This window comes from Cordyceps javanica, chromosome 2, assembly GCF_051103115.1.
Source record: "Cordyceps javanica chromosome 2, complete sequence".
In the NCBI taxonomy this organism is placed as follows: domain Eukaryota; kingdom Fungi; phylum Ascomycota; class Sordariomycetes; order Hypocreales; family Cordycipitaceae; genus Cordyceps; species Cordyceps javanica.
The window spans coordinates 1,284,063-1,307,991 of record NC_139296.1 but is presented as its reverse complement, the minus strand read 5'-3'; the positions used below and the strand labels follow the sequence as shown (position 1 = coordinate 1,307,991).

Genomic DNA, 23,929 nt, shown 5'->3' with positions numbered 1-23,929 from the left:
ATGTGCAATTGTGGGTGGTGTGGTTTTGTGCTGGTATCGTAGAACGAATGGGTGGCAAATTTGGTATCTCCGGGGTGTGTCGTTGGAAGAGTTTGCGACTCGCAGAGCTTCGGTGGCCGTATGAGAATCTTGTGCGGCTGCACTAATGGGAGATTTTATCAAAATCAGGGGCGACAGTGTCTGGTCAGCAGGTAATCGCTCTGGAACTAGATTGCTGCGCAGAGGGTGGTGCCATGACGATGTCGCAGACGAGGGCCAGCCAGGGACCACCCTCTAAACTGCGAAGCAGGCCGCCATTGCGCCGGATGGAACAGATAACGAGAGGGGCTGGAGAACGGTAACGAGAGCAGGGGGGCAACGGCAAAGAAGAAGAAGAAGCGTAAAACACGAGGAATGAAGGCAGGCCGAAATCGTGAAGGATGTCTCTTGCCGTTGATGTGAGGGGGAGGAGCGGCGTGCAGTCGGTGACAGAGGGAGCCGAACACACGAACGGAGCCCTTTCGGGTGGTGATCTATAGGCGAACCAGCGCAGAACGATCCCCTGCGGCCGCCACGTGAAGCAGTTATCGCAGCGCTGAAAGGTACAAAATACAGGGCAGCTTGCCGCTATAAGGTTAGGTGCTCACTACAGTAATTGTAGCAGGCCTATATCTCGGTACGTCACCGTCACTCGGGTTTCGGCAAAACGAAATTTCCGGACACCAAAACCATCAGTCTCTCACTGTGGGTGGCGCCATGCCATATCGTTCCACTGGATGAGGTCAGCCTGGAAATTTTTGGTGGGCAAGGAGGCACGCAGGCTAGCTTCAACGCCTGTCCCGAGTTTTTATCTCTTAGACGATCTCATCCAGTCCATCAGAATTCAAGGAAGCCTTCCCCACGGCAGCTGGTGTGAAGGCGTAACAGATTTTCCTTGCTTCAGGTCTCGCCGCCGCGCCGTGTCGCAATTGATTTGAAACACACCTCGCAACATGCTGTCAAGGCTCGTCCTGGCGCCCCGTGTGCGCATGGCCAGTGTCGCCCGACAGGCCGTTGCCCCCAGCTTGCGCATCCGCCCGGCTTCGTTTGGCCCATCGGCGCTTCTCGCCAGACCTTACTCGCAGAAGAATAGCAACAAGGCCGACTCCAAATCCAAGGATGCCGCCGCTCCAGGCGCAAAGAATGGCCCTGCTGCAGGCGAGGAAGCTCCTTCATCACACAAGTCGGCCGAAGCGTCATCTCAGCAGCAGCAGCAGTCCAAGGATGCTTCTGCCGAGGCCGACTCCGCCAACGAACCTGAGCAAATACCCTTCCACAAGCTCCCCGACCTGACGCAAGGCATCCCCTCGACGTTTGCGCAGGAAATGGCCGAGAAGGCCGGCCAGAAACCCTCGTCGTACCTGCAGACAATCGAACAAGAAGAAAGCTCAACCTCCCGCGAAAGGCGTGACCCGTATGATTCGTACGAATCCACTCATCAGCTCAATCGCCGAAAATATACACGATTCGCACTCGTTCTCGCCGCCATTGGAGGCACTTCCACCCTAGTCTATATGGGCCGCAACTGGGAGGATTCGATCGATGCCGAACGCCACCCTGATGCACCGAATGGCTGGGGCATCGGGCTATGGTGGAACAGAGTCAAAGCCCGCACGACTGAATCCGTCACATACTACCAAGAGCCTGCCTTTGACAAGCTGCTGCCAGACCCTCAGCCATACTTTGCGCGCCCATACACCTTGTGCTTGAGTTTGGACGAGCTCCTCGTTCATAGCGAATGGTCACGCGAGTATGGGTGGCGAGTCGCCAAGCGTCCCGGCCTCGACTACTTCCTCCTCTACCTCTCCCAGTACTACGAGCTTGTTCTCTTCACCACGGCTTCTAGTGTCATGGCCGAAAACGTGTTGCAGAAACTGGACCCTCATCACATTGTCATGTGGAGACTCTACCGCGAGGCCACCAAGTTTGAAGACGGCGAGATCGTAAAGGTATGTGCTCACTATCCGCGCTCTACGACTCAAAATCGCAATTTGCTCACACGCTGTCATCCAGGACCTGTCGTACCTTAACCGCGACCTTTCCAAGGTCATCATGATCGACACAGACCCCAAGCTCGTGCGCAAGCAGCCCGAAAACGCCATCGTCATTCCTCCCTGGAAGGGTGACTCTTCTGACCGCGGTCTCGTCAACCTGATCCCCTTCCTCGAGTACATCCACACCATGGAGTACGACGACGTCCGCCGCGTCATCAAGTCCTTTGAGGGCAAGGACATTCCCATCGAGTTTGCGCGCCGCGAGGCTCTCATGCGCCGCGAGTTCGAGAAGCGCAACAAGTCGGACCGCAAGCCCAAGGTCTCTGGTATGGGTGCCCTTGGCAACATGCTCGGCCTCAAGTCGAGCAACATGAGCATGATGCAGGCCGAGGGCGAGCAGAGCGCCAGCGAGGCCTTTGCCCAGGGCAAGATGCTTCAAGATATTGCGCGTGAGCGCGGTCAGCGCAACTACGAATTCATGGCGCAAAATATTCGCGAAAACGGCGAGAAGTGGCTCCAGGAAGAAAAGGAGATGATGGAAAAGGCCCAGCAGGAGGCCATGAGCAACATGATGGGCTCCTTTGGCGGCTGGTTTGGCGTGGCCAAGCCTGCGGATGCCGCCGCTGCTGCCGCCGCCTCTGATGCCAAGAAATAAAAGAAAGAAGAAAGAGGGAAAACTGGAACATAGATGAAGAAGAAGAGGAGTGAAATACTTCTCTACTCTCCATCTTTTGCCTCTCTTATCGAGGAGTTCCTGACGATACAAAACGGATCATTGATTGTGTATCGTGCGCTATCGAATGGCCGAAAATAATCCAACGACAAACTCCGATTCTCCTTATTTTTTCCACTACTGTCGCGGTCATCACCAAACAAAAACATAACGCCGCTTTTTTTGTAATTTTATTAGGACCACAAACCATACATCAACGCCAACTAGAAAGAAAAAGGGGGGGAAGAGCTGGCTGTGCCGCAACACCAGCAGTGTCTTAGTATCACCCGTGGTTGCATGACAGGGCAGGATATGTCCTAGATATAGATTCAGCATTTTTTTTGGTTTCTTCATGTTGGGCACCTTCTGCCGACGAAGTGAGGGCCACGTTGAACACGTGGCGAAAAGAAAAAAAAACATCAATGTACGAGGTGCAGATGTCATTGTATACTATAGGTGTATTAAGAAATGATTGTTCAAGACAGCTGTTTAGGCATATGCGCCCATATCTGTGACTTGGTGTCCCGAAATGGAATTATTGCCATTTACTTCCGATAGTCTCGCTTGCCAACTTGTCTACCTCCAACCAGACAGCGCTCACAGTTGGGGTTCGTAATACATTGGAAGTACCTGTATGCTTGATTAGCCTTGGTGTCTTTGTTGCTATCTGACTACATACGCATCGCTGCTCTTGTCTCTGATCTTTGAGCAATCACACGAAGCGGCACATGACGGAGTTGGCTTCACGGATGATACGGCGGTCGAAATTTGACACGAAGTAGGCTCGGAAACGGGGTCAGGCAACGGTGGGAATGGAACTCCGCAACCAGCACACTCTGGCTGTTGAAGGCAGCCTTCATACCTATTGAGGGTGAGCAACTATCTTGTGGATCAATATCACCTACTTACGCATCAGGGTCCCCGTACTTGGGCTCGCAATCGCAGTACGGCGGGCAGTTCGGAGGGGCTGTTGGGCTGGGAGCTGTACTCCCAGTCGGATATGGAGTTGTCTGTGTGGCGAGAACTGAGGTGGTAGTCTTAGGCGTAGGGGTCCATACGAGTGTCGTCCTTGTTGCCGGTTCTCTCGTGATAGTCACTGTCAGGGTCGACATCTGCGTAACTGTAGTAAAGTCTGTTATTGTGGCGGTTGGCGATGGCACAACAACAGTCTTGATAGTCCCATCCACTGTCAGCGTGTAGGTGCCTGGAACGAGAGTCTCAAATCCGTAAATCGAGGACGTTGGCGTTGCGTCGGATGACGTACAAGCAGCACATTTTGAGTTTGAAATGCACTGGAAATATCTGAATAAGTGGTAAGCCATCAGACTCGTGACTCAAGTTTAATTTACTCATCGCATACTCATTGCTGTCTTGGCTTTTGAATCTAGAGCAGTCACATTCGCCGTAAGACACGCATGCCACAGAGTCAGGATCAGTCCAGCCTGGCTGGCCAGCTGCTTTGCAAACAATCTTGCTGATACATTGCACATATCTGTAGGTTGGGGGACATGCGTCAGCACATATCGTCCCTGGGTCTGTTGAGGCAGTTAACTTACCCAGCCTCTGCTGCAGGGTGATCGAGACACCATTTGACGGCGAGCTGGCCAAATTCTGCAGCCATAGCGGCATGAAGGCATACCAGTACTTGTCCCAGGATAGATAGCGGATATCGATACATTTTAAAGGTGAAGTAGGGATGTGAGTATGTGGTAGGATGTTCCGCAATATGTTCTATCGTGAAGCCAGGAGCGCGCTGTCTGCTTCAGAACAATGTTTCCGTATATTGCTTGTATTTCAATGCAGAGGCAGGAAAATTGCTAACAAGGGTTGTTTATATAATTACTTCCTTGCAAGTAACACGTGGGTTTGGCTTGCACCTGCAGTGTCTATCGTCGGCTGTAGAACGCCTTCCTCCATGTCGCTCGAAAGGGTTATGACAGTGTCGAATAACAGCCATAAAGCTGCGTGGGCTAGTTCTCTCCTACTCTAGCGTTGATAATATTCATCGGGTAGCTCAACAAAAGCAAGCAGAAACAAACGCGGCCGCGTGGGAAGTAAAGATCCGCACCAAGCATGTGGCACTCGACTGGGGACTGCAGCAACTCCTTGCTCGCGTGACACTTGGTCAATTGCGAAAGTTGCTTACCCAGTCTACTGGTGGCAGAAATTGGCTATCGAATGATAGGTACTGCGCAGCTTCCTCTTCTATCCGAATCCTTGTGTTGAATTTCATGGTGCAAGGGTAACGATGCTCATCCGCTGAAATGTCGAACAAGCTGTTGTCGTCACATGGCAGAAGAACCACGCAATCAAAATCTTGGAACTAGTTGAAGACCTGGAATCTATTTTCTGTTTTTCTCTGGCGTCGTCAAGTGCCACTTCGATAATCGATATTGTGCAAACCTGCACTATATACTCTCGTAACGTTCAATGCCACTTTTCATCGGTTGTATGGGATGCCAGGAGCCTACGACTGCCAAAGCCGAACCGAGTTTGCCCAAGATGCCAATACGATGGCAAATATTTGTCAAGTCAGTTTCAAGTACAGCACGCTCAGCCTATTGCCACATGCATTTGGAAACTCTCTGGTTTGTTCGCCTAAATAAGGCTTCTGTTTGGGAAGAATTCGTCGAATACCGGCGGAGGCCGAATAATGATGTTTCTTTATAAATTCTATGTGCTAAGGGAATATGCAATTTTCCAATCAACTTCATTGGCTCGACACTTGTTTACTCTTCCCTTGTGCCTTATTATCATTCACAGGCTTGTGCCGCAATTTCGCCGTTGCCTCTGCCCAAAAAGCAAGAATCCGTTTCCACACCAACTTCTCTGTGATGACATAGTAGCCATCCACATCGAGACCAGCTGCGTCCATGATGACGACCGCCATGTAGGCGATGACGAAGGCCAGAGTTCCGAAAATTAGGAAGTGAGTGAGCCACCAGAGGTGTTGTGTTCCAAGAGGGCAGTCAATATATTCGTACTCCCACTCCCAAGTGTCAAAGTTGAACCACATGCTCAAGAGGCCGGCATTGCCACCGAAATCACCCATCATACTGCGCACCGTGATTTCTCGACGACCTGGCAGGCCAGCGCGCGAGGGGTAATCCATCATCTTAGCATCGCTCCACCGAACGCTTTCCCATGATCTCTCAAAAGAGTTGGTTCCATTGGTCTGATTCATGAAATGATACGTGTCACAGCCCTCATGGTCATGTCCATTCATGACCAAGCCTCGACGTCCCAAGCCGTTGGCCGGGGCATTCGTGTCTCCGCTAACACCGAATATGCCTTCTAGCAAGCCCTTGCTGGCATCATCGCTCAGCAAGTATTGCTCTTTTAGCCCGCCGCCATCAGCTTGGCTGTGAAAGTCGAAGAATGGGGCATCAACGCATATGCCAGCAGGCTTGTACATCGGGATGTGGGTGAGAATGAGGGTGAAATGTCCTTCGAACTCGACTGCAGCTGCTGTTCCAATGACTGCGTTAATAAACTTGTAAGTTTCGTCCTGTAGTGGTACAGATTTGGCGGGTGTGTCCAGGTTCATATCGTTTAAGACGACGATCCGTAGCTCGGGCGCTAATCGCTTCGAGTCTGGGTTCGTTTCTTCGTTGATGATGCTTGCATTATGGTCGGGGTCAGTCACAGGAAGCTCGAATCGCAGTTCGTAGTTTGCCTTGCCGAATACGCGCTCAAATCTCTCGAGGCGCTCTTCCGTCAAGTCTCCAGCGTAACCGATGTCATGGTTGCCTGCGACGTTGATGATGCGCTTCTTCCAAATATCTTCCTCCGGCGACCCATTGAGGAATCCAGTGAGGTTATACTGCTGGTCCGGAAACACGGCGACATCGTCCGGGACGCGCTCTCCGCCATTGAACGTCCTGTTCCAGAAACGGCGGCCTCGTCTTTCGAATTCGTCATCCTCAATCCATTGACTCCCAAGGAGGTCACCCAAGACGCTGACGTGTGTCGGTTGTGTCCACCATTTCAGGGTTCTATAAATGTGTGCGAGATAGAAATCATTGCCGAAAAGGTCGAAGACCTTGCGCGCAGATTCGAAAATGTTGGGGATATCGTCGAAAAAGATGTCGACTAGGTCGTGCATGGACCATCGAATCCGCTCTTTGAGAGATTGGTGCCATGTCTGAAAGGTCAGTTGCTTGAACAGGAGAGGAACATGTGGCATGAATCCAGCGTATGCGAGGGGAACGGAAGTGTCTCCTTCGAGCTGGGGATCGCCGAGCGCAAGCAGCCGAAAGGGTGCTTGCTTCGAAGGGACGTCGGACAAGGATTGACTATCAGCAAAGGGCCAATGTAGCTTCTTTATGTCCTCGAATGCTTCGGTGGCATTGCGAGACGGTAGTGGAAATGCGCACTGCCCGAAGAATGGGTAAAGGTATAGATAAATCGAACAAGCTAGCGTCAACGGCACCAGCAGGCCCAGGCCACTGCGCAACCTCGACGCGACCAACATGTAGCCGGCTGCATGTATGAATGAGCAAAGATATGGTCAGCACAGCTGGCCTATTTGGAGAAGTGGAAGGGGTCGGCCGTTAAAGAAAGTGTCGAGCTGGCGGTGGAGCAATACTGATAACTATACAAATATCAAGGGATAGGGGCTGGCATGTGAGGGCATCGCCGCTATCGATTGCCGTATTTCAGCTTAGTCATGAAACGCAACTTAGGTCCTGCGACAAACTTTAAGCTGTGCGTGCTGCTTTACATCTCAGCGAATATATTCCTCGCGAAAGTATCGCTCGTCCTATCGAACAGTCGTCTTTTTTTTTCTACCTTCATTAAGCTGTTATGAAGTTGTGTCTTGCCGTAGAAAGGAAAGACTGGGTCTCAGCCGGCCTTGGACCAGTGCATGCATGTCACGCGCCAATCGTCACGCAACGTTTCAAAATCGGGCACAGTTTGGATTTACCCTGTACCAATATTGTATCCTCTCGGAGTTTCTCCTCTATACCTGAGTAGATAGGGGCAAATTAGCCATGGTTGTGAAGCATGGCCTTTTGAACTCCATCAGGAAACATGCTTGTGAACCGGGGTCTCATTATTATTCCGTGTCATCAGAAATGACCCTGCAAGACGGCTCGTAGCATACCTAACACAACACACCCCCAGCGAATCCGATAGTACACGCGATTGGTAGCGAGTGACTTTCAAGGTCCCTACAGCAGAACTACCCGGGACTGGATCCCACCAGAAGCGAGTATGTGAAATAATACGGCATGAAGGTAATTGCTATTGTCACGCATAGAGAGAGTCGGAGAGAGTCGCAAAGAGAAAGTGTAGCCTTTCCCTGGAGAGGCCGCATTATCCGCCAAGAATAGCAAAAATGCAAATGACATCAGAGTGAGTCCGTAAATTTTGTAAGGGAGAGTGTTCGGAGCAGGCACCTGAAATATCCAGATTTTAGGTTGCAATATCCTATTACGGCGAGTTGGCAAATGCATGGCTGACCAAGGCTGTGCTGGCAGGTGACCAACAGACCAAACCTGGCCAACGTCAGACACGCCACCGTTGAGCCGTAATCGGAGGCTGTTCCGCGGCACAGGGAAATCTCGACGGATTTTGTCTTAAAAATTCTTGTTTGGACATTTTTCTTCCTCTACCCTGTTGGGCTCAGGTGATGCTATGACTCTTGCTCGTATAATTCCTCATCCTCAGTTGGCCACTCCACCCGAAAGACGACGTCATCCGGGTCGTCGCTGTCGTCTCGTAGCATGAAAGCAACGAGACTGTTGTGCTTCAGACCGCATTTGGTGGGCGTGAAATCCTCATCCGAGCCAACATTGATACGTTTCCAACCATGGGAGGGATCGTCGTGCTTATTTAAAACGCCGTAGACAAATTTGGGCTTTGCGGGGATCTCCGTAATCGTGGGCGGCTCGAGAGCGGTCGTGAGCCCCTCTGGATAGCGATCATGTAGAATATCGGCAAGTTCATTACTGATGTCAGAAAATGGAGCCTGCGATTTGATAAAGAGGTAGATTGTATGAACTCCGTGTCTGAAGCGCACTGACAGGTGCGATTCATCTACCGCGGCCTTTTTTTTGCCTGCCACATTAGCGGGAGCCTGCCATCCTGTGAAAAGGCGTGCGCACTGGCAAAGGGATGATCTCTACTTACCATTTTACGCAAGATTAGGAAAGGGAGATATTTTATGGGTTCAGAAGGGCTGGTTTCGCAACCTATTGAACACTGATACTGTGAGCACACGCCTCAGAGGCTTTGCATGCTGCGTTAAGCCCTTGGCCCGCGTTAATCGATGACACGAAATCACGTGCTTCCGCGCGAAGCTCCCTCATGCTAGGCAAAATCCTGGGAGGTCATTTCAACGACTACGAACCAAAGCAACGTAACAATTGGCCTTGCACAGCCGACATAAAGTCTTACGAAACAAGGTCGACCTTGCGTAACAGCAACACCCTTGTTCAAGCAGGGATAGATTTTTTGTGATACCGGGGCCTCGCCTAGAGATGAGCTGACTGGCCGTCATACTGATACAGTGTCTGTGCAGGGTTTCCAGCCAAGAAGCTTGCAATCAAGGTTACTGAGCGCAGGAGGCGAAGACATTCGAGACACAACTCCGATACCGCTCTGCACTGCTACAATCGGACGTGTTGGGAGCCAAGGACCGGCAGCATTGCTCACTAGTCAGACACATTATGATCAACAGACGAGAGCACACGAATTGATGGCAACCGATAGAGCGACAAGGAGCGATGCTTTCGCATCGCTTTCCCGAGATGGGCAATTAGTGCAGGCAGCGATGGCAACGGAAACGGCAGCGAAACCACCCCCAGAGCTGTTGCCTGCGTCTTCGGACGCAATGCGCCTCTCCATGCTTGCACCAACACGACTGCTGCTCGGATCTCTAGCGTCGACCATGATTGGCTTTATGCTGGGAGGATTTCAGGGAGGACAGATGGCTCAGCTACGGTTCCGCGCGGAGCACGCTCACAAGATGCCAGACACAACCACGGGTTGGTACTTTTACCACAAGTCGAAGAACTATCATGCGATGCAAGGTGGTATCCGCGAAGGATTCCGAATGGGGGCCAAGACGGGGTTCTGGAGTTTCGCGGCACTCAGCTTGGAGACGACGGTTGATCGCCTGCGCGGAAGCAGCGACATGCTATCGACAATAGTGGCAACAGTGTCGGTGGCAGGCATGTTCTCATTGACACGTAAGTGCTTCTCAGATTGTTGGTCGTCGGTCATATCTGTGGCCTCCCTCTTTTTCCCCACATCTCATCTCGAGATGCCTGGCCACCACGTCACCACTATTTTCCCTGTTGCAATGACATCTCATTTTTCTTTTCATATGGGTGGCGATAAACATCTGCGTCGCGTTTGTGTGTGAGAGGAGGGGAGGGTACATATTTCGGCCGATACGTCTAAGATGGTGATGTTAAAGTGACGCAATTGGAAAGACAGGTTTAGCTAACACGATGTGGTTTGCCTTTAGATCGATTCTCGCTGTCAGCAGCAGCGCGCACCGCACGATACGGGCTGTTGTTTGGAATTGTGTACGGGGGGGTGCAGGATGTGTCGGCGCTGGCTCGTGGCCGTCCGGTTGGTTACGTCGAGGCTATCCGACGTCGGTTGTCCCCTGCGTAAAACAGGTGGGCTTGGAACGAAGGGTGTGTGGCAGTGTCGGGCAAGTCTTCCGACAGCGCCCCACAGACGGTCATCCGAGAGGGCTCCGAGTTACGGTTCCGACAAAGGCTGGTGCGCCGACCGTGGTCCGACAGGCACGCAGCCAACCACAAGCAAGCAGGGCCAAGGCCTAGCTCAGCTGAGGGTCCGGCAGGGTCGGGCTGGCAGGCAGTCGGGGAGGGGGGGTGTTTCTGCAAGGGCCTACCGGCGCCCCTCATCCGAGATCCCCATCGCCTACATCGGCGCACAAAATGCCCAAAGCGGATGAGTTTTGGCACCTGCTGCATACTCGGTCCGCTTAGCGGCCTCCACTTTCAAGTCACCTGGCCCAGGACGCCGGAAAGCAAAGGCAAAAGACCTAAACTCCAAAGCCGGACTTCACGATAGTTTGTTTTTTTCTGCGATGGGTGTCGTACGAGGACACCGCGCCCTGTTTTCAGCACCAAAATTTCTAGGGCGACACATGCTTGCCCTAGACACCTATTGTTTTTCAGAAGTGACGCTCCATATTTCCTTCCCTTTGATAGCATTTTCTGCCCTTTGCCCAGATTAGAATGTATTGTAAGCGATGGTTTCTTGAAGAATATTTGACATGCAGATTTTTTTTTGTCTTCTGCCGCTCTTTTCGACCGTCTTGGCTCATGAAGAGCTGAGATTGCGAAGATACGCCCTAGGCCCGCCGGAAGTGCCCCCGCATGCTATCGGAATTGGGAGCCGTCGGTCTGCCCTGGACAATTGTGAACACGTAGCAGGGCTTTTTTTCCAAAGGCTCTTTAGGTAACACGAATGATGCGACAGACGGCAGGGTGACCCGCCAGCACAAGTTCTCCAAGAGTCCAGAGCACAGAGGCGTAGCTGATTTTGGGAGGTGGTTCACGATGATTACGTTTGGGGGGCTAGTGAATGCCAGCATTGGAATTACTAACGCGTAATCAAAGCCGTAACTAACGGAAGATGCTGGGGGGCAGCGCGAGTGGCTTGCACCCAAGAAAATGAGATTCAGAGACAATCCCCAGCACCTCGAGAGAAGGGAACAAAAAAAAAGGTGAAAGCGGATGCCAGACTGTTTTGAGCGTTGCTTATCAGTACGTTTCTCGGTCCCCTAATCTGTACTAAGCTTAACATTTTTCTTAATCTTGTCAAGCTCTCAGCCTATCACCTGCCCCGTGGCAAGTAACACAGGAGCGTGCTTTACCGCCGGGCTAGGTCCATGATGCGAGACCGCGAGACAGTGAGACAGTGATTTTGTTTGGAGGGGAAGCTGCCGTGTGTAATCTGTAAAAGGCAGAACAAGGGGGGAAAAGAAGGCTTCTGAGTAGAGAGAGCCAGGAGGGGGGGCGTAATGTAACGACAGCGACACGGGTGTGTGTGTGCTTGGTGGCCGCTTTTTTTCATGGGTTGGGGAAAATGAGACAGTAGATGCGAGATGGGCAAGCCAGCCATCTGCCGATAGTTACACGGGCAGGTTAACTCCCCCCCCCATCTGAGCCGCTGGCTGGCTTACGAAATCAACGAATCGAAGTGATGCGAAGGGACGGGATGGGGTTGAAGACAACAAAACTGGGCTGCTGACATTGTTTGCTTTGCGCCCATCATTGTGCGAGCGTTCACTCGGGCTACACAATTGGGATTGTTTTCCCCAGTCCTCCTCAAGCTCATTGAGGGAGAGCTCAACTCTCTCTTTCACTCTGCGGTTCCCAATTCATCGGTCGGTGGAAGAGAGAAGGGGGGTGGGGGGCGGGGGGCGGAAAGGAGGCCGGGGGCAGCAAAACCAAAACAAGAAAAAAAAACAAGATGTTATCGAGACGAGGCACACGCACGTTCTCTGCCAAGGAAAGAAAATCAAAAGAGAGACTCGAAGCGTGAGATACTGCGGCCTGTGCCCCCCAGTGACCGTGGGTTGTTATCTCCCAGTTATTTGATAAGAGAGAGAGAGAGACTGAGAGGGAGAGAGGGACTGCCAGCCACCGCCAAGAGCCCACCGTCTCGGACGCGGCATGGGGGCCCCGAAAACACCGTATCGGACGTGTTCCAGCGACGCATACAAGCCTTATGCAAGCCAAGGAGATGGATGTTTAAAAAAAGAAAAAAGAAAAAAAAGGGAAAGAGGAGGCTTCCCGGACGTGCTTCGGAGACCCATTGCGACGGTTACACGCGGGACGGCCAGCTAGCCAGGAATGTCCTTGCCGCAATACAATTCAAAAGTGTCAAAGCAATGAATTTCATTGGCCCTCATACATAGAAGGGGGATGTTGAGAATCATTCTGCGGGGGGGAGTCGATTGCCTCTTCTTTCTTTCTTTTCCCCCCCCTAACTATATGTGTAGTACTTCTTCTGTAAAAGGGTGGTGGTGTGACTCTTTTATAACAAAAAATAAGAAAAGACAAACCCATTGGGACAATTCTAATTACAAACCACCAAGCCCATAGCCGCAGAGGGCAACACCAGTTTGTTAAAGAGAGAGAGGAAAAAAAACGAAAGTCCATGTGATGCATTGCCCCCGGGCGTTCCAGGCGTCTTCTAGCCCGCCCGGTCACTCCACACGCCCCCCCTTTCTACTACGTGGACTACTCAGTACTCCGTACGTTCAGTTGTAAATCAATCTCACACCCCCCTGCCCCTACCATTTTTTTTTCTTGGCTCGTCGGTCGAGAATAGGAAAGCTTATCCACGGGCGCGGACCCAGGTTTGGCCTGCCGTTCTTCTGACACATATTACTCCCCTCCTATCCGGGGAGCATCACATCCTTGGCCGCGGACTGGGCCACGCGGCGTTATCGGAACCTGGGGAGAGACGACATGGCATGACATGGTTGGCTATACTTTTTTTTTTTTTTTTTTGGGAGCGTCACAAACCCCGAGATTGGCTCTGTTTTTGAATCATCCTGCGGAGTGACTGACCAGGGTATCGTTCTTTCTCATTCACTGACGAGGGCTCGTGCTTCTTATCACTTGTGCTGTTGTTGTGAGTGTGTGCACCTTGAGCGTGGGCCGGGCGTTGTTGGTTAAAAGAAATGCATGCACAAAACGTTCGACGGCGTGGCTCAACGATAAGGGTGGCGTGCAGTATTCTGGAGCTTTCGTTTTTGTAATGTGTAATGCCGAGTCGTTGGTCATCCCGGAGTCGTGGAGACCTCCAAGAAAAAAAAAATCAGGAATCCTCCAGTGTTGGTGGTCACGATGTCTGTTTTCGCTGGGCCGATAATGGGGCAATAATGTCCGTCTTCTCCGGCCGGGTCGCCCGTCCGCGCCTCGTTCGCGCTCGCTCTTAGTCGGCGCCTGCGACTTGGGACCACCACCACCCACAACCCACCCAAGCACACCCAAGCACACCCAAGCACACCCCCCCGGACTATCGTGAGTCGTACACCACAACCGAATAATATAAGAAACAGTTGGCCCTCCTCCTCCCACCTTGTTCCCGTCCCTCCTTCTTTTTTTCTTTTCCATTCTTCATCGATACTCTAAATCCAGTCGTGCCTGAGCTAAGATCTCATCTCACTGCTCCATTTCGCCACCGACGTTTTCCTAACCGCCACCAACAACCCATACACCGTTGACAACCCTTCCAGTTCGCCCTTCGGACCACCCTTCCGTGACCAAAGCACCCCGAACAACTCTTCCACCCACCACCCACCAACCTGAAAAAGGTGCTCGCTAGAGTCCAATTACCAACTCAAACGAATCCCTCTTCAACCCCAATCACAGATTAAAAAGAGTGCAATGACTTCCGCCCCTGCACGCGGGCTTGTCCACCTGCCCGTGCACCGGGCTCTCCCTGCCATCGCCTCTTCCATCCGAGTCTTGTCCCCGTCATGCGTTGGCTTCAATGACAAGAGCCGCTTCCCGGCTGCTACCCAGCGCCGTTCTATTCACAAATCCGAGAGCTTGGCCATCAGCTCCTCAGACCGACGCACCAACACCGTTGCTGAGTTGCCCACTGTCGACCCTACCACTCAACCACCCAGCTCCGAGCCCAAGAGCGCTCCTCTCTCGGTCCTGCCCATGAGCATGATTGTCCGCTCTCTTCTCACCACCGTCGTCTCTTCTTCTCCCATCCTTCTCCCTCCTTCGCTCCGCATCATGTCTCTCCTCGCCAACACCCACAACCCCATCCTCAATCCCGACAAGAACCCTCTCCTTCGCTTCTTCCTCAAGAAAACCTTTTACGCCCAGTTCTGTGCTGGCGAGAATCCTGCCGAGGTTCGGGCAACCATCGCCCGCCTCAAGAACATTGGCTTCAGCGGCGTCATTCTCGGCTACGCCAAGGAGGTTGTGCTGACCCAGGACCAGGCCGCTGCCGCTGCCGCTGAGGATCAAGGCAAGGAGACTGCTGCCGATATCGCCAACGAGATTGAGCCCTGGGCACACGGTACCCTCGAGACCGTTGCTCTCGCTGAACCAGGTGACTACGTCGCTCTCAAGTTCACCGGCGCTGGCCGTCTCGCCCTCTACCAGCTTTCCAAGAACGGCGAGCCTTCCCCTTACCTGTGCAAGTCCATTGACGCCATCTGTGCCCTTGCCCAGCAGCGTGGTGTTCGTCTTCTCTTCGATGCCGAGCAGGATGCTCTCCAGGATGGAATCGACAACTGGACCATGACCTTTGCCCGCAAGTACAACATCTCTCCCGAGACCGCTACCGTCTATGGCACCTATCAGGCATACAAGAAGAAGACCCCTGCCGTCATCTCTCGCCACCTGGCCGAGGCCAAGGAAGGTGGGTTCAGTCTCGGTGTGAAGCTGGTTCGTGGTGCTTACCTTGGATCTGACCCCCGTCACTGCTTCTGGGAGACTCAGCAGGGCACCGATGCCTGCTACAACGGTATTGCTGCCAGTGTCCTCACCCGCCAGTGGGGTCCCATGGTCGATGGCAAGGGTGCATTCCCCAACGCTCACGTCGTTCTGGCCACCCATAACGCCGAATCTGTTCGCCGTGCCCGTGCTATTTGCGATGCTGGTGCTGCCAAGTCTGGCATTGCCTTTGCTCAGCTTCAGGGTATGGCTGACGAGGTCAGCTGCGAGCTTGTCGAGGCTGGCCATGCCAACAAGGCCTCTGATCTCCCCGTATTCAAATACCTCGTCTGGGGAACCACTGGCGAGTGCATGAAGTACCTGCTACGACGCGCCAACGAGAACAAGGACGCCGTCGGCCGGACCCGCAGCGGTCGTGACGCCATGTGGGCTGAGCTTGTTCGCCGCTGCAAGACTGCTGTCGGTCTTGCTTAAATGATACCACAGGGGACGCTGAATTTTCTTTGTCTAATTTGCATATACTCTGCGCATTAATGTCTAGTGCCGCATATCATAGCGTTGATTTTTTTGGGGGGGTTTGCCTCCACCATATTTTTCCGGAGTTTGGATGGCTATCAGGAAATATCTGGAAAGGAAAATAGATAGAGATTAGCCCACATATATCCAAAGATACGAATGATGAATAAAGAAAGAAATAATAATTACTTGTCCCGCTGCTACTAGTGCCTGTGAAGCCTCTAGTTTTCCTATACTCCTCTCAAGGCCATGGATCCGATGACCAGCCCTTCTATTTGCTGTTTCTGGGCTTGAGTGTTCTGCAAAGCATCCAACCAGTTTATGCCGTTGAGTTTGTAATATTTCCGAACCTTGGTCATGTCTGTGCAGGCCGCAATATTTTCGTCTGTGACACTCAGATGGCTGCCTTGGACATTTTCTAGCAGGTGCTTGGCTATTGATTCAGTGGTGGCCGGCTGCGGCTGTGCCTCCGTAGGGAATGTGATTTTAGCGACAACGAGGTCTTTGGTGGTGGGAGAGATGCCGAAGCGGCGATAGGCATCCGCAATCTGTTGTGCCGCGCGTTAGTAGCCGCCATGGGACGGTGGGGCTTGACGAAGGCAAGAAATTTATCAATAAAAGGCGCGGCTTCCTCACATTTTTAGATGGGCTCAGAGACGCGACTGTTTCGGAGTGGACGTTTGGCGTTTGCAGTGCGCCATTTACAGCCGCATGCGTAGCTTTGAAGAGTGCAGAGAGAAGCTGTATTCTCGACACAACCTGTCACGGAAAAGGGACAAGGTCAGCCGTGATACGAGATGAGGCTACAAAGGGGAAAAAAAAATCACTCATGTAGCGAGAGAGAGAGAGCGGGGGAGTGGGAGAAGAGGCGACTTCGTACAACGGAGGCATCAACAAAGGCGTATTCAAAGTCGGTGTTGCGCGCCAGAAGCTGCTCGTGCAGGAATGCGGCGTTTTTCACATCGCGAAACAAGGCAATGTGAATGTGATAGTTGTCGGGCAGATGCTCGAGCTTGACGACTTCTAGTTCCATAATGAGAGAGTTTCCTGCTAGCTGATGCAAAGCTGGCTTTAATGTAGTTGGAACGCTGGTGGCGTGGCGCTCGAGGAGACTTGTATTCAGTAAAAAGTCCAGGTATCGATACGGTGATGAGGGGCAAAATCTCTCTCCTCTACTGAGTTAGTACCTATGCTTGCTCCAACAGTCCGCGGGGCTCTACAAGTGGGGGGAGAGGGTCCTCGAGCCAGTATACTGAGGTAGGCGTGAGTACGTGACCAGCAAACTCATAAGCTAGGCTGGCCCTGATACACTTATTATCACGTAGTTGAGAAAGAAGCAGGAGTATTTTTTAGTCAATAAGAGGATAGAAGGCGGACTATTTTCTATTCCAAGTTGAGCTTGAGAAGACGCGCGCCATCATCTAGCAATCCACTATACTACCGTGCTATGTTCCTTGAGTTCTTCAAGGGCCTGGGATGCCGATTATTAGTAGTTTGCCCGGTAGTAGCTGAGCTCATATGGTCAAATAACCTGAATAAAAGAGCAGCGGCAGCCACAACAACAGTGGATCTTGCAAACAGGGGATTATGCCGCAAGCTCCGCATAAATCGAGTGCCTAGTAGGACAGGATAAACAATCCTGCGTTAATAGGCAGCATCTTCCTCGCACCGAGCCTGTCAGGCGGCAGCCGTTCTGACTGCTGAGATCAAAGCACAGTGTGCGCACCTCCCAGTTTGCACTGAGCGGCCCCTGGCGCGATTCTATCACGTTGCGGTGTATATATATTCACTTTGCAAAGTTGAAAAGAGAGAAAATCGCAACATTGGTTTAATAGCGCTCGTTAGTTGGTACATGCCTCAAGCAAGACTTAGCACGTAGACAGGGCTCTGGTGCACCGTCCTTGAAACTGATTGCTGAAACCAGAATTGCCGGTACTGAAGCCAAAAGGAGAAATGAAATACCAAAAGGGTTCGAGAAAATAACTATACTTGTCCTTAGCTGTACGAGATAGCCTTGGCAAGATCCTTTGAAGCATTGCCTCCCACCTCTTCCCCCGATAAATGGGTGTTCTCAATGGTAGAAAAGCGTATACATGAGGCACTCCTAGTCACTGAATATGATAGCTCTGCCCAGAGATACAGTCATAACCCTAAGTTTGGTTTCGTTCGCTTTTTTGATGAAAATCATTTGCGTGTAGCGTCTTGGGGGATAGTCTATGACTACTTGACAAGGCGTATCGATATCGGGCATGGCGAGATGAGGCATTTTGGTCTTGAAAATTGAGCTTTGAGGTCGATACATGATAGGCCAGACTATCTTGATTGGCTGAGTAGGTTGCTGGGTCGACGTATTGCAAGGGCTCCTGGAACCATCTACAAGTTTTCTGATAGTACTCTGGTGCGAAATGAAAGTATCTGTACTAGAACGCGCACTAAATAGGCAGCCAGGCAAACATCGCCATTGAAATGTAGATGTCATGGCCCAGCAAGAAACTCAAAGTGACCCTTCACAAGGTCGATGTCGTCAACGATTGATTTGTACAAGCGGTCTGGCCGTGCGGTTTGGTTTCAACCCTTACCCACCACCACGTGCGAACAAGGCTGAATCTCAGGAACCAAATTAGCATGGGACCATGGCATGTTGCATATGAACGTGGGAAAGAATGTGAGTCTAGCAGAAGAGCGCAGGGAATGCGGTAGATTCTGGGGACTCTGTATATCCAGCACCGCAGCCTTGGGAGCTGCATCTACTGCATATCTCTGCTGACTGCCATTGGTAATAATGGGGCTAGTTCGCAAGGCAGCCAGACAGGTGTTACAGAAACAAGATGTGTATAATCCCTGGTTTCGTCCAAAGGTAGACAGATGCTTGTTTCTGGATCTCGGAAGTCCCGTGGCTGTAGGTTACCCCCGTTTCAAGGCTAGGTGAGGGGGGGAAGCCCCGGCCGACCCGCTGGCGCTTATCGAGTTTGACAACGCCAAGGTACTTGGAACAAGGAAAGAAAAACGGCCAAGAAATATGTTGAATGGGCCTACGATAGCATGGCACGGGGGTACGCGTCTGGGGAAGATACGTGAAGGCATCATGGGCTTGGTCAAAGCTGCAAGAAGAGGCGATAAGGACCATCGCCCTCCCCGGTGTGATATGAGAACGTGGCTGGGCGAGATGATGGCACAAAGCCAAGCGACAATGGAAATCTATTTAAACAGAGCCTGGGAATGAATGATTGGGAACAGTCATCTCCGGTGTCGTCGAACGGTGTCAAGTCAGCAAGCACCAGATTAAAGTCTGGAACGAAAAGTGACACAGACGTTTTGGATACAGACCAACACGGACCAGATCATCACAGCACACGCGAACGGGACACACAGTCAGAGCCTGGTCCTTTGTTGCTGGGAAATCGCGAGGTCAAACCGATCTGGGTACGCGCGGCAATCGTCACGTCTCCATCTTTGGTTGGGGGGATCGTTTCGGTTTGCATTGAGTACTTGATTGACTTTTTCGATTGAGATCCTTGTCACTTTGCAACACGCAAAACTTGTGTGGAGGATTTCGGTCGTCTCAGTTGACCGAGGAGGTATATCGTTGGTACTAATAAAACTAAACAAAACAACAAGAAGAGGGATCCATCCTTGCCCATATTGACGACACTAATCGATAGCGCCGTCTCGTGTCCTGCCACCCCCGCAAAAAGGGTGCCCGCAAAAGAAGGAAAAGATTAAAAAAAAAAAAAAAAAGAAAAAAAAGAGGCGCCATGGATATGGACCTGGATGTCGGCGTTGGCGTCGGTCTTGACCTTGACCCTCGCTCAGGTGTGGGCGTGGGTCCGGGCGATTCATGTTTCCCAGCATCAACAGTTCAGCCAAACGGCTGTCGCAGCCTTGTCGCCCCCAACGTCCTCAAGAGGTCCTCGCTTGCCGTTGACTCGTCGCTCCTTTCACAACTAGTCTGGCCCGTCGACTTGAATCCATTTGCCGACTCTTGCCAACCCATTGGCACCACTCACAACAACAACAACACCACCATTCCCACCAACACCGCCGCCGCCGTCTCTGGCTCGCGACCGCCTGTACTTCGACCCTGTGCGCCGCCTGGTCTCACCCTCGACATCACCGCCGCGGCGCTCCTGTCCTCTCCCGAGTCCATTGCCTCCTCGGCGGCCAGCGCGGGCTCGTCGCAGTTCAGCGTTGGCCCTTGCTTCAGCGCCACCTCGGTCGGCTCTGCGCTGACCTCGCCCGCCTCGGCCGGCAGCGGCGTCTCGCCACGCTCCGCCGCCCGAACCGCGACGACGGCGACGACGGCGGCGACGACGACGACGACGACGAGAAAGCAGAAGCCGCAGCCGCCGCCGCCGCTGCCGCCCGTCATGTCTGGCCGCGCCTCTACTGCGAAGCGGTCCGTCGAGCGTGGCGACAGCAGCGGCGACGACAGTTCGGCGCGCTCAGCGAGCGGCAGCCAGAACGGCGCCAAGGCCAAGATCGCCCGCGTAGAGCGCGGCGCCGAGGACTTCTCTTCCGTCGTCAAAAACCGTCTGCAGTCGTATACACGTACCGGCCAGGCCTGCGACCGATGCAAGGTAAAAATTACCGCGGGCGGGCGGGGGCGGCCATTCGTCGCCTGCGCCGCCTACCTCCAATTTCTGCGTCACCCGCGTGTCTTTGCACAAAATCGCTAACCATGATTGTTACACCATCTTACAGGTTCGAAAAATTCGGTGCGATGCCCTTCCCGAAGGCTGCTCACACTGCGTCAATTTAAACCTCGAGTGCTTCGTCACCGACAGGGTTTCTGGCCGCACCGAGCGCCGCGGCTACATGCAGGAACTGGAACGAGATAAGAATGGCATGGTGTCCCACATCCGCCAGCTCGAAAAACTCTTGCTGGAGAACGGAATCCAAGTCCGACCCTGGCAAGAAGAAAAATCGAACCAGGATGCGGATGCCGAAACCGCCAAGCCGTCGCCGTCTAGAGAATCACCCGTGTCCGAATGGGCCCAGGTAGGGTCCCTATGGGTCAAAAACTGTGCCAAAAAGTCGTCATATTCTCCAAGGTTCCCCCGCAGCAAACTTGAGTCGCGTTCAGAGTCCAAAGGTACCGTTGCGGGTCGCACCATTGCACCTCTCAATTCCATGCGCGGCACGAAGCTCACCTTCCTGGGCACCACCATTGACACCAGCTCGTTTCCCATTGCCGATGTGGATGAACCAGAAGATCCCACCGACACGACGCCCATATACAACAAATCTTCGCATGCATTCCTTCAAACTACAGCCGGCGTCAATCCTCTCGTGCCGGTCGACCTTCCATCGCGGCAAGAAGCCTTCATGTATGCAGACTGGTATTTCATGACTATGGCCGCCTTTCTTCCGGTTCTGCATCAGCCGACATTTATGGCATTACTCACACAAATGTACGATGAGCCGAGATTTCAACCATCTGCCGCCCAGTCGGCGCAGGTGCACATGGTCTTTGCCACCATTCTGTTCCAATATGGCGTACGAAACTGGCAGGAAGCAGACCAGCGCTACCACCTGAACAGTCTTTCTAACAAGCACTTTCACTTCGCCGTTTCAAAATGGCACCAGCTGTTATTATCAAGAGAATTAGAGGCTGTACAAGCCTTGGCTCTCATGGCCTCTCACGTCCGGCAGTTTTCCAAACTCGGGTGCGGATCATTGGTTGCACATGCAGTGCTGCAACGTGCCATAGACTTCAACTTACATCGAAAGCTCCAGCAAAAGGGTGACAAGACCAACCTTACCAACGAGATGCGCAAAAGAGTGTGGTGGAGCATTCTCATGACTGTGGTTTCCATCACTGGTCGTCGAGGATATCCTGTTCCCATCACCGTCGAAGACATTGACGCCGAGTTTCCAGAACCAATCGCAGACGAACTACTTACTGAAGAGGGTGTCGACACCTCACGTACTATCCCTTGCCCGTTCGAGGCTGCCATTGCTGGCTTCAAGATCACACCCATTTTCATGGAAGTCTTTTCCAATGTCCACAGCGTTCGAGGTGACCCTCAAAGCTATCTTTCCGTCGTCGAAGCGCTAGAAGAGCAACTCCAGCAATGGGAGTGGGACTTGCCCGAATCACTAAAACTCTCCGAGGATGCGGCGCTGGATTTCTCAACGCTGGCGCCTCTGTTCATGCGCATGTACGCTCTGGAAGTACGCCTGTCGCTGCGTCATCCTGGCGTAGCTATGACCACAGATAGAAAAGTCATTGCAGAAAATACCCGCATATGTGCTGAGACAGGAAAGGAGTTTTTGAACATCGCGCAAAAAATCCAGCAACTCAAATGTCTGGACACAACATGGTACACGGTGTCGTTTGCGGCGGCATGCATCTTTGCCATGCTGGTCGCCCAGTGGGAAAAGAGATTTGAGACTACAGAAGACGAGTTTGCCTCCTTGCAAAAAGATATGGCTAGTTGGATGTCCATTCTGGAAGATATTAGTGCAATTCTTGGTATGTTTTGCTTGACCCATTCTCTTCTACTGCAACTAACAGTGCCTGACAGATACCAAAACGAGCATCGCGGATGAAATCAGGCCAATCATGGAACGGACGCTGGGCTGGATACGGCATGATATGGACAACAAAGAGGAAGACAAGACAGCGACGAGCACAAAATCAACTTCTGGCAACGGCAAGCTATTGCCAAAATTTCATACAGAAGGCCAGCACCGCTCCGAGTCTGTTACACGGAAGCAACCACACAAACCAATCCAACCACATACCGAGGGGAGCTCCCATGCGATTTCACAAGCTTCCCAGCAAGCTCAGCCGCAAGCTGCATCGGCCAACGAGGCTGTAAGCGTCGCAGACGCTGATGCATCAAACAAGGGCTATTATTCTGACCAATCGATGGCGACGACGCAGAGCTACCAGCCACTATCCTATGGAGCGGCTCACCAGCAAGACATGAGTCCCAGTGGTTACCAGGCTGACGCGTCGATGCTCTACAGCAACCCCACATCGACTGTCGCATCGATGGCAGATTCATCTGTGCCAACCAACCCTTTGATTGCATTTGCCCCTCAAGCGACTCCCCATATGCCGCCAAACACAGAAGCTGGTTACATGTGGAATGGAGGTGGGAACACCTGGCAGAACTGGACGGCTGCAATCGCAGACACAGATGAACGGTACAGCGCAAATGCTTTACTACTCGGAGGTGGTGTGGTGCAACACCAAACCGCGCAGCCACTCGACTCTTCCTTTATCATCAACCACGGTGCCTCGTTGGGACAGCAAGGCGGCGGCATGCCGCCGCCGGCTCAATCCGGGCAGACGTGGCCAATCATGATGTTTGACAACCATAATAACTCTGCACCCTCGGAGTAGAGGGCAATGTACGTCTATGATCATGACGCGATGCTACACTGTACAACAAGTGGCACTGCGAATCCCAACACGATGTATGATAGATGTTTGCTTGCTGCAGCAATGGGATGTACATTGGATGAATGGCGCGTGCAGGCAATGGAACTAATTTTCTCGTTACTCCGGGGTTTTCATGTCTCGGGGTCGGCGCATTTGATTCGGAAAGATACAGGGCGTTTATTTATCGAGATACCACGAACTTTCAATACAACTGATAACATTACATTACCAGCCTTGGCGTTGCAGCTACAATACGCAATATTCGACTGTGAGCGTGCTTTGAAGTAGCAGCGACATATAATATAGGTCTTGGAAATAAAAGTCACGGGTGATGTGCCTTGTAGAAGCTGCCCATGCAACCATGTCTGCGTCCACAGCTGGCCAGCCAGCGTCCGTCCCATTTAATTCTGAGACCTGCGAGCATCCCCTATGATTTTTTCAGCTGTGCTTTGGCCAATAATCCAGCCGCAGTTGCCAATGCAAATCTCAACCCATGCAGTTCAGCTCACTTCTGGTGCATGGGCGCCCACACTACGTGGCACCCAAGCAGCCAGCCGGACCAATTGGCCAGCCCGTTGACCAGCCGATCAATCGCAAGCTTGGTGCGCGGGAGGGGCCGCCCAAGATATCTGTCCCCAGCTAGGGCCGCGCACTAATGCACGCCTGGGGCCCCAACAGGTGGCTGCAAGTCTAGAGAGAGGTAGTAGGAGCGGCGAGGATCATTCCGAGCTTGGTCATGTATCTACGCAGGACATGAGGGGAGAGGAGAGGAGAGGATTTGGATGCCGGCGAACAACGAAGAGATGTCTCAGGGTTTGCATACACCCTGGTACGACGATGCAGGCAGACCTGTATGCAGCCAACTCCGTCATATGGG

At 52.4% G+C, this 23,929-nt stretch overlaps 8 protein-coding genes across 8 annotated transcripts; 4 read left to right on the top strand and 4 right to left on the bottom strand.

Annotated features, from left to right (window-relative positions):
- Window positions 1-971: 971 nt before the first annotated feature.
- Window positions 972-2,667, top strand: V2A60_002883 (protein translocase subunit TIM50; the record flags this gene model as incomplete). The annotated part of the gene is made up of 2 exons (XM_083254227.1): window positions 972-1,967; window positions 2,032-2,667. The coding sequence occupies 2 exons, from the start codon at window positions 972-974 to the stop codon at window positions 2,665-2,667; spliced, it is 1,632 nt and encodes a 543-aa protein (XP_083110353.1).
- Window positions 2,668-3,762: 1,095 nt separating this feature from the next.
- Window positions 3,763-4,345, bottom strand: V2A60_002882 (uncharacterized protein; the record flags this gene model as incomplete). Its single annotated transcript, XM_083254226.1, has 2 exons — window positions 3,763-3,856; window positions 4,281-4,345. The coding sequence occupies 2 exons, from the start codon at window positions 4,343-4,345 to the stop codon at window positions 3,763-3,765; spliced, it is 159 nt and encodes a 52-aa protein (XP_083110352.1).
- A 1,089-nt stretch (window positions 4,346-5,434) lies between these two features.
- On the bottom strand, window positions 5,435-7,198 carry V2A60_002881 (uncharacterized protein; the record flags this gene model as incomplete). The annotated part of the gene is made up of 1 exon (XM_083254225.1): window positions 5,435-7,198. One exon carries the CDS (start codon window positions 7,196-7,198, stop codon window positions 5,435-5,437), a length of 1,764 nt encoding a protein of 587 aa, XP_083110351.1.
- A 1,164-nt stretch (window positions 7,199-8,362) lies between these two features.
- On the bottom strand, window positions 8,363-8,862 carry V2A60_002880 (uncharacterized protein; the record flags this gene model as incomplete). Its single annotated transcript, XM_083254224.1, has 2 exons — window positions 8,363-8,806; window positions 8,860-8,862. The coding sequence occupies 2 exons, from the start codon at window positions 8,860-8,862 to the stop codon at window positions 8,363-8,365; spliced, it is 447 nt and encodes a 148-aa protein (XP_083110350.1).
- A 640-nt stretch (window positions 8,863-9,502) lies between these two features.
- On the top strand, window positions 9,503-10,353 carry V2A60_002879 (uncharacterized protein; the record flags this gene model as incomplete). The annotated part of the gene is made up of 2 exons (XM_083254223.1): window positions 9,503-9,920; window positions 10,202-10,353. The coding sequence occupies 2 exons, from the start codon at window positions 9,503-9,505 to the stop codon at window positions 10,351-10,353; spliced, it is 570 nt and encodes a 189-aa protein (XP_083110349.1).
- A 3,761-nt stretch (window positions 10,354-14,114) lies between these two features.
- Window positions 14,115-15,617, top strand: V2A60_002878 (FAD-linked oxidoreductase-like protein; the record flags this gene model as incomplete). Its single annotated transcript, XM_083254222.1, has 1 exon — window positions 14,115-15,617. The coding sequence occupies one exon, from the start codon at window positions 14,115-14,117 to the stop codon at window positions 15,615-15,617; it is 1,503 nt and encodes a 500-aa protein (XP_083110348.1).
- A 272-nt stretch (window positions 15,618-15,889) lies between these two features.
- V2A60_002877 (protein CGI121) lies at window positions 15,890-16,692 on the bottom strand (the record flags this gene model as incomplete). The annotated part of the gene is made up of 2 exons (XM_083254221.1): window positions 15,890-16,207; window positions 16,540-16,692. 2 exons carry the CDS (start codon window positions 16,690-16,692, stop codon window positions 15,890-15,892), a joined length of 471 nt encoding a protein of 156 aa, XP_083110347.1.
- Window positions 16,693-19,414: 2,722 nt separating this feature from the next.
- Window positions 19,415-23,013, top strand: V2A60_002876 (uncharacterized protein; the record flags this gene model as incomplete). Its single annotated transcript, XM_083254220.1, has 3 exons — window positions 19,415-20,236; window positions 20,361-22,134; window positions 22,187-23,013. 3 exons carry the CDS (start codon window positions 19,415-19,417, stop codon window positions 23,011-23,013), a joined length of 3,423 nt encoding a protein of 1,140 aa, XP_083110346.1.
- Window positions 23,014-23,929: the final 916 nt, after the last annotated feature.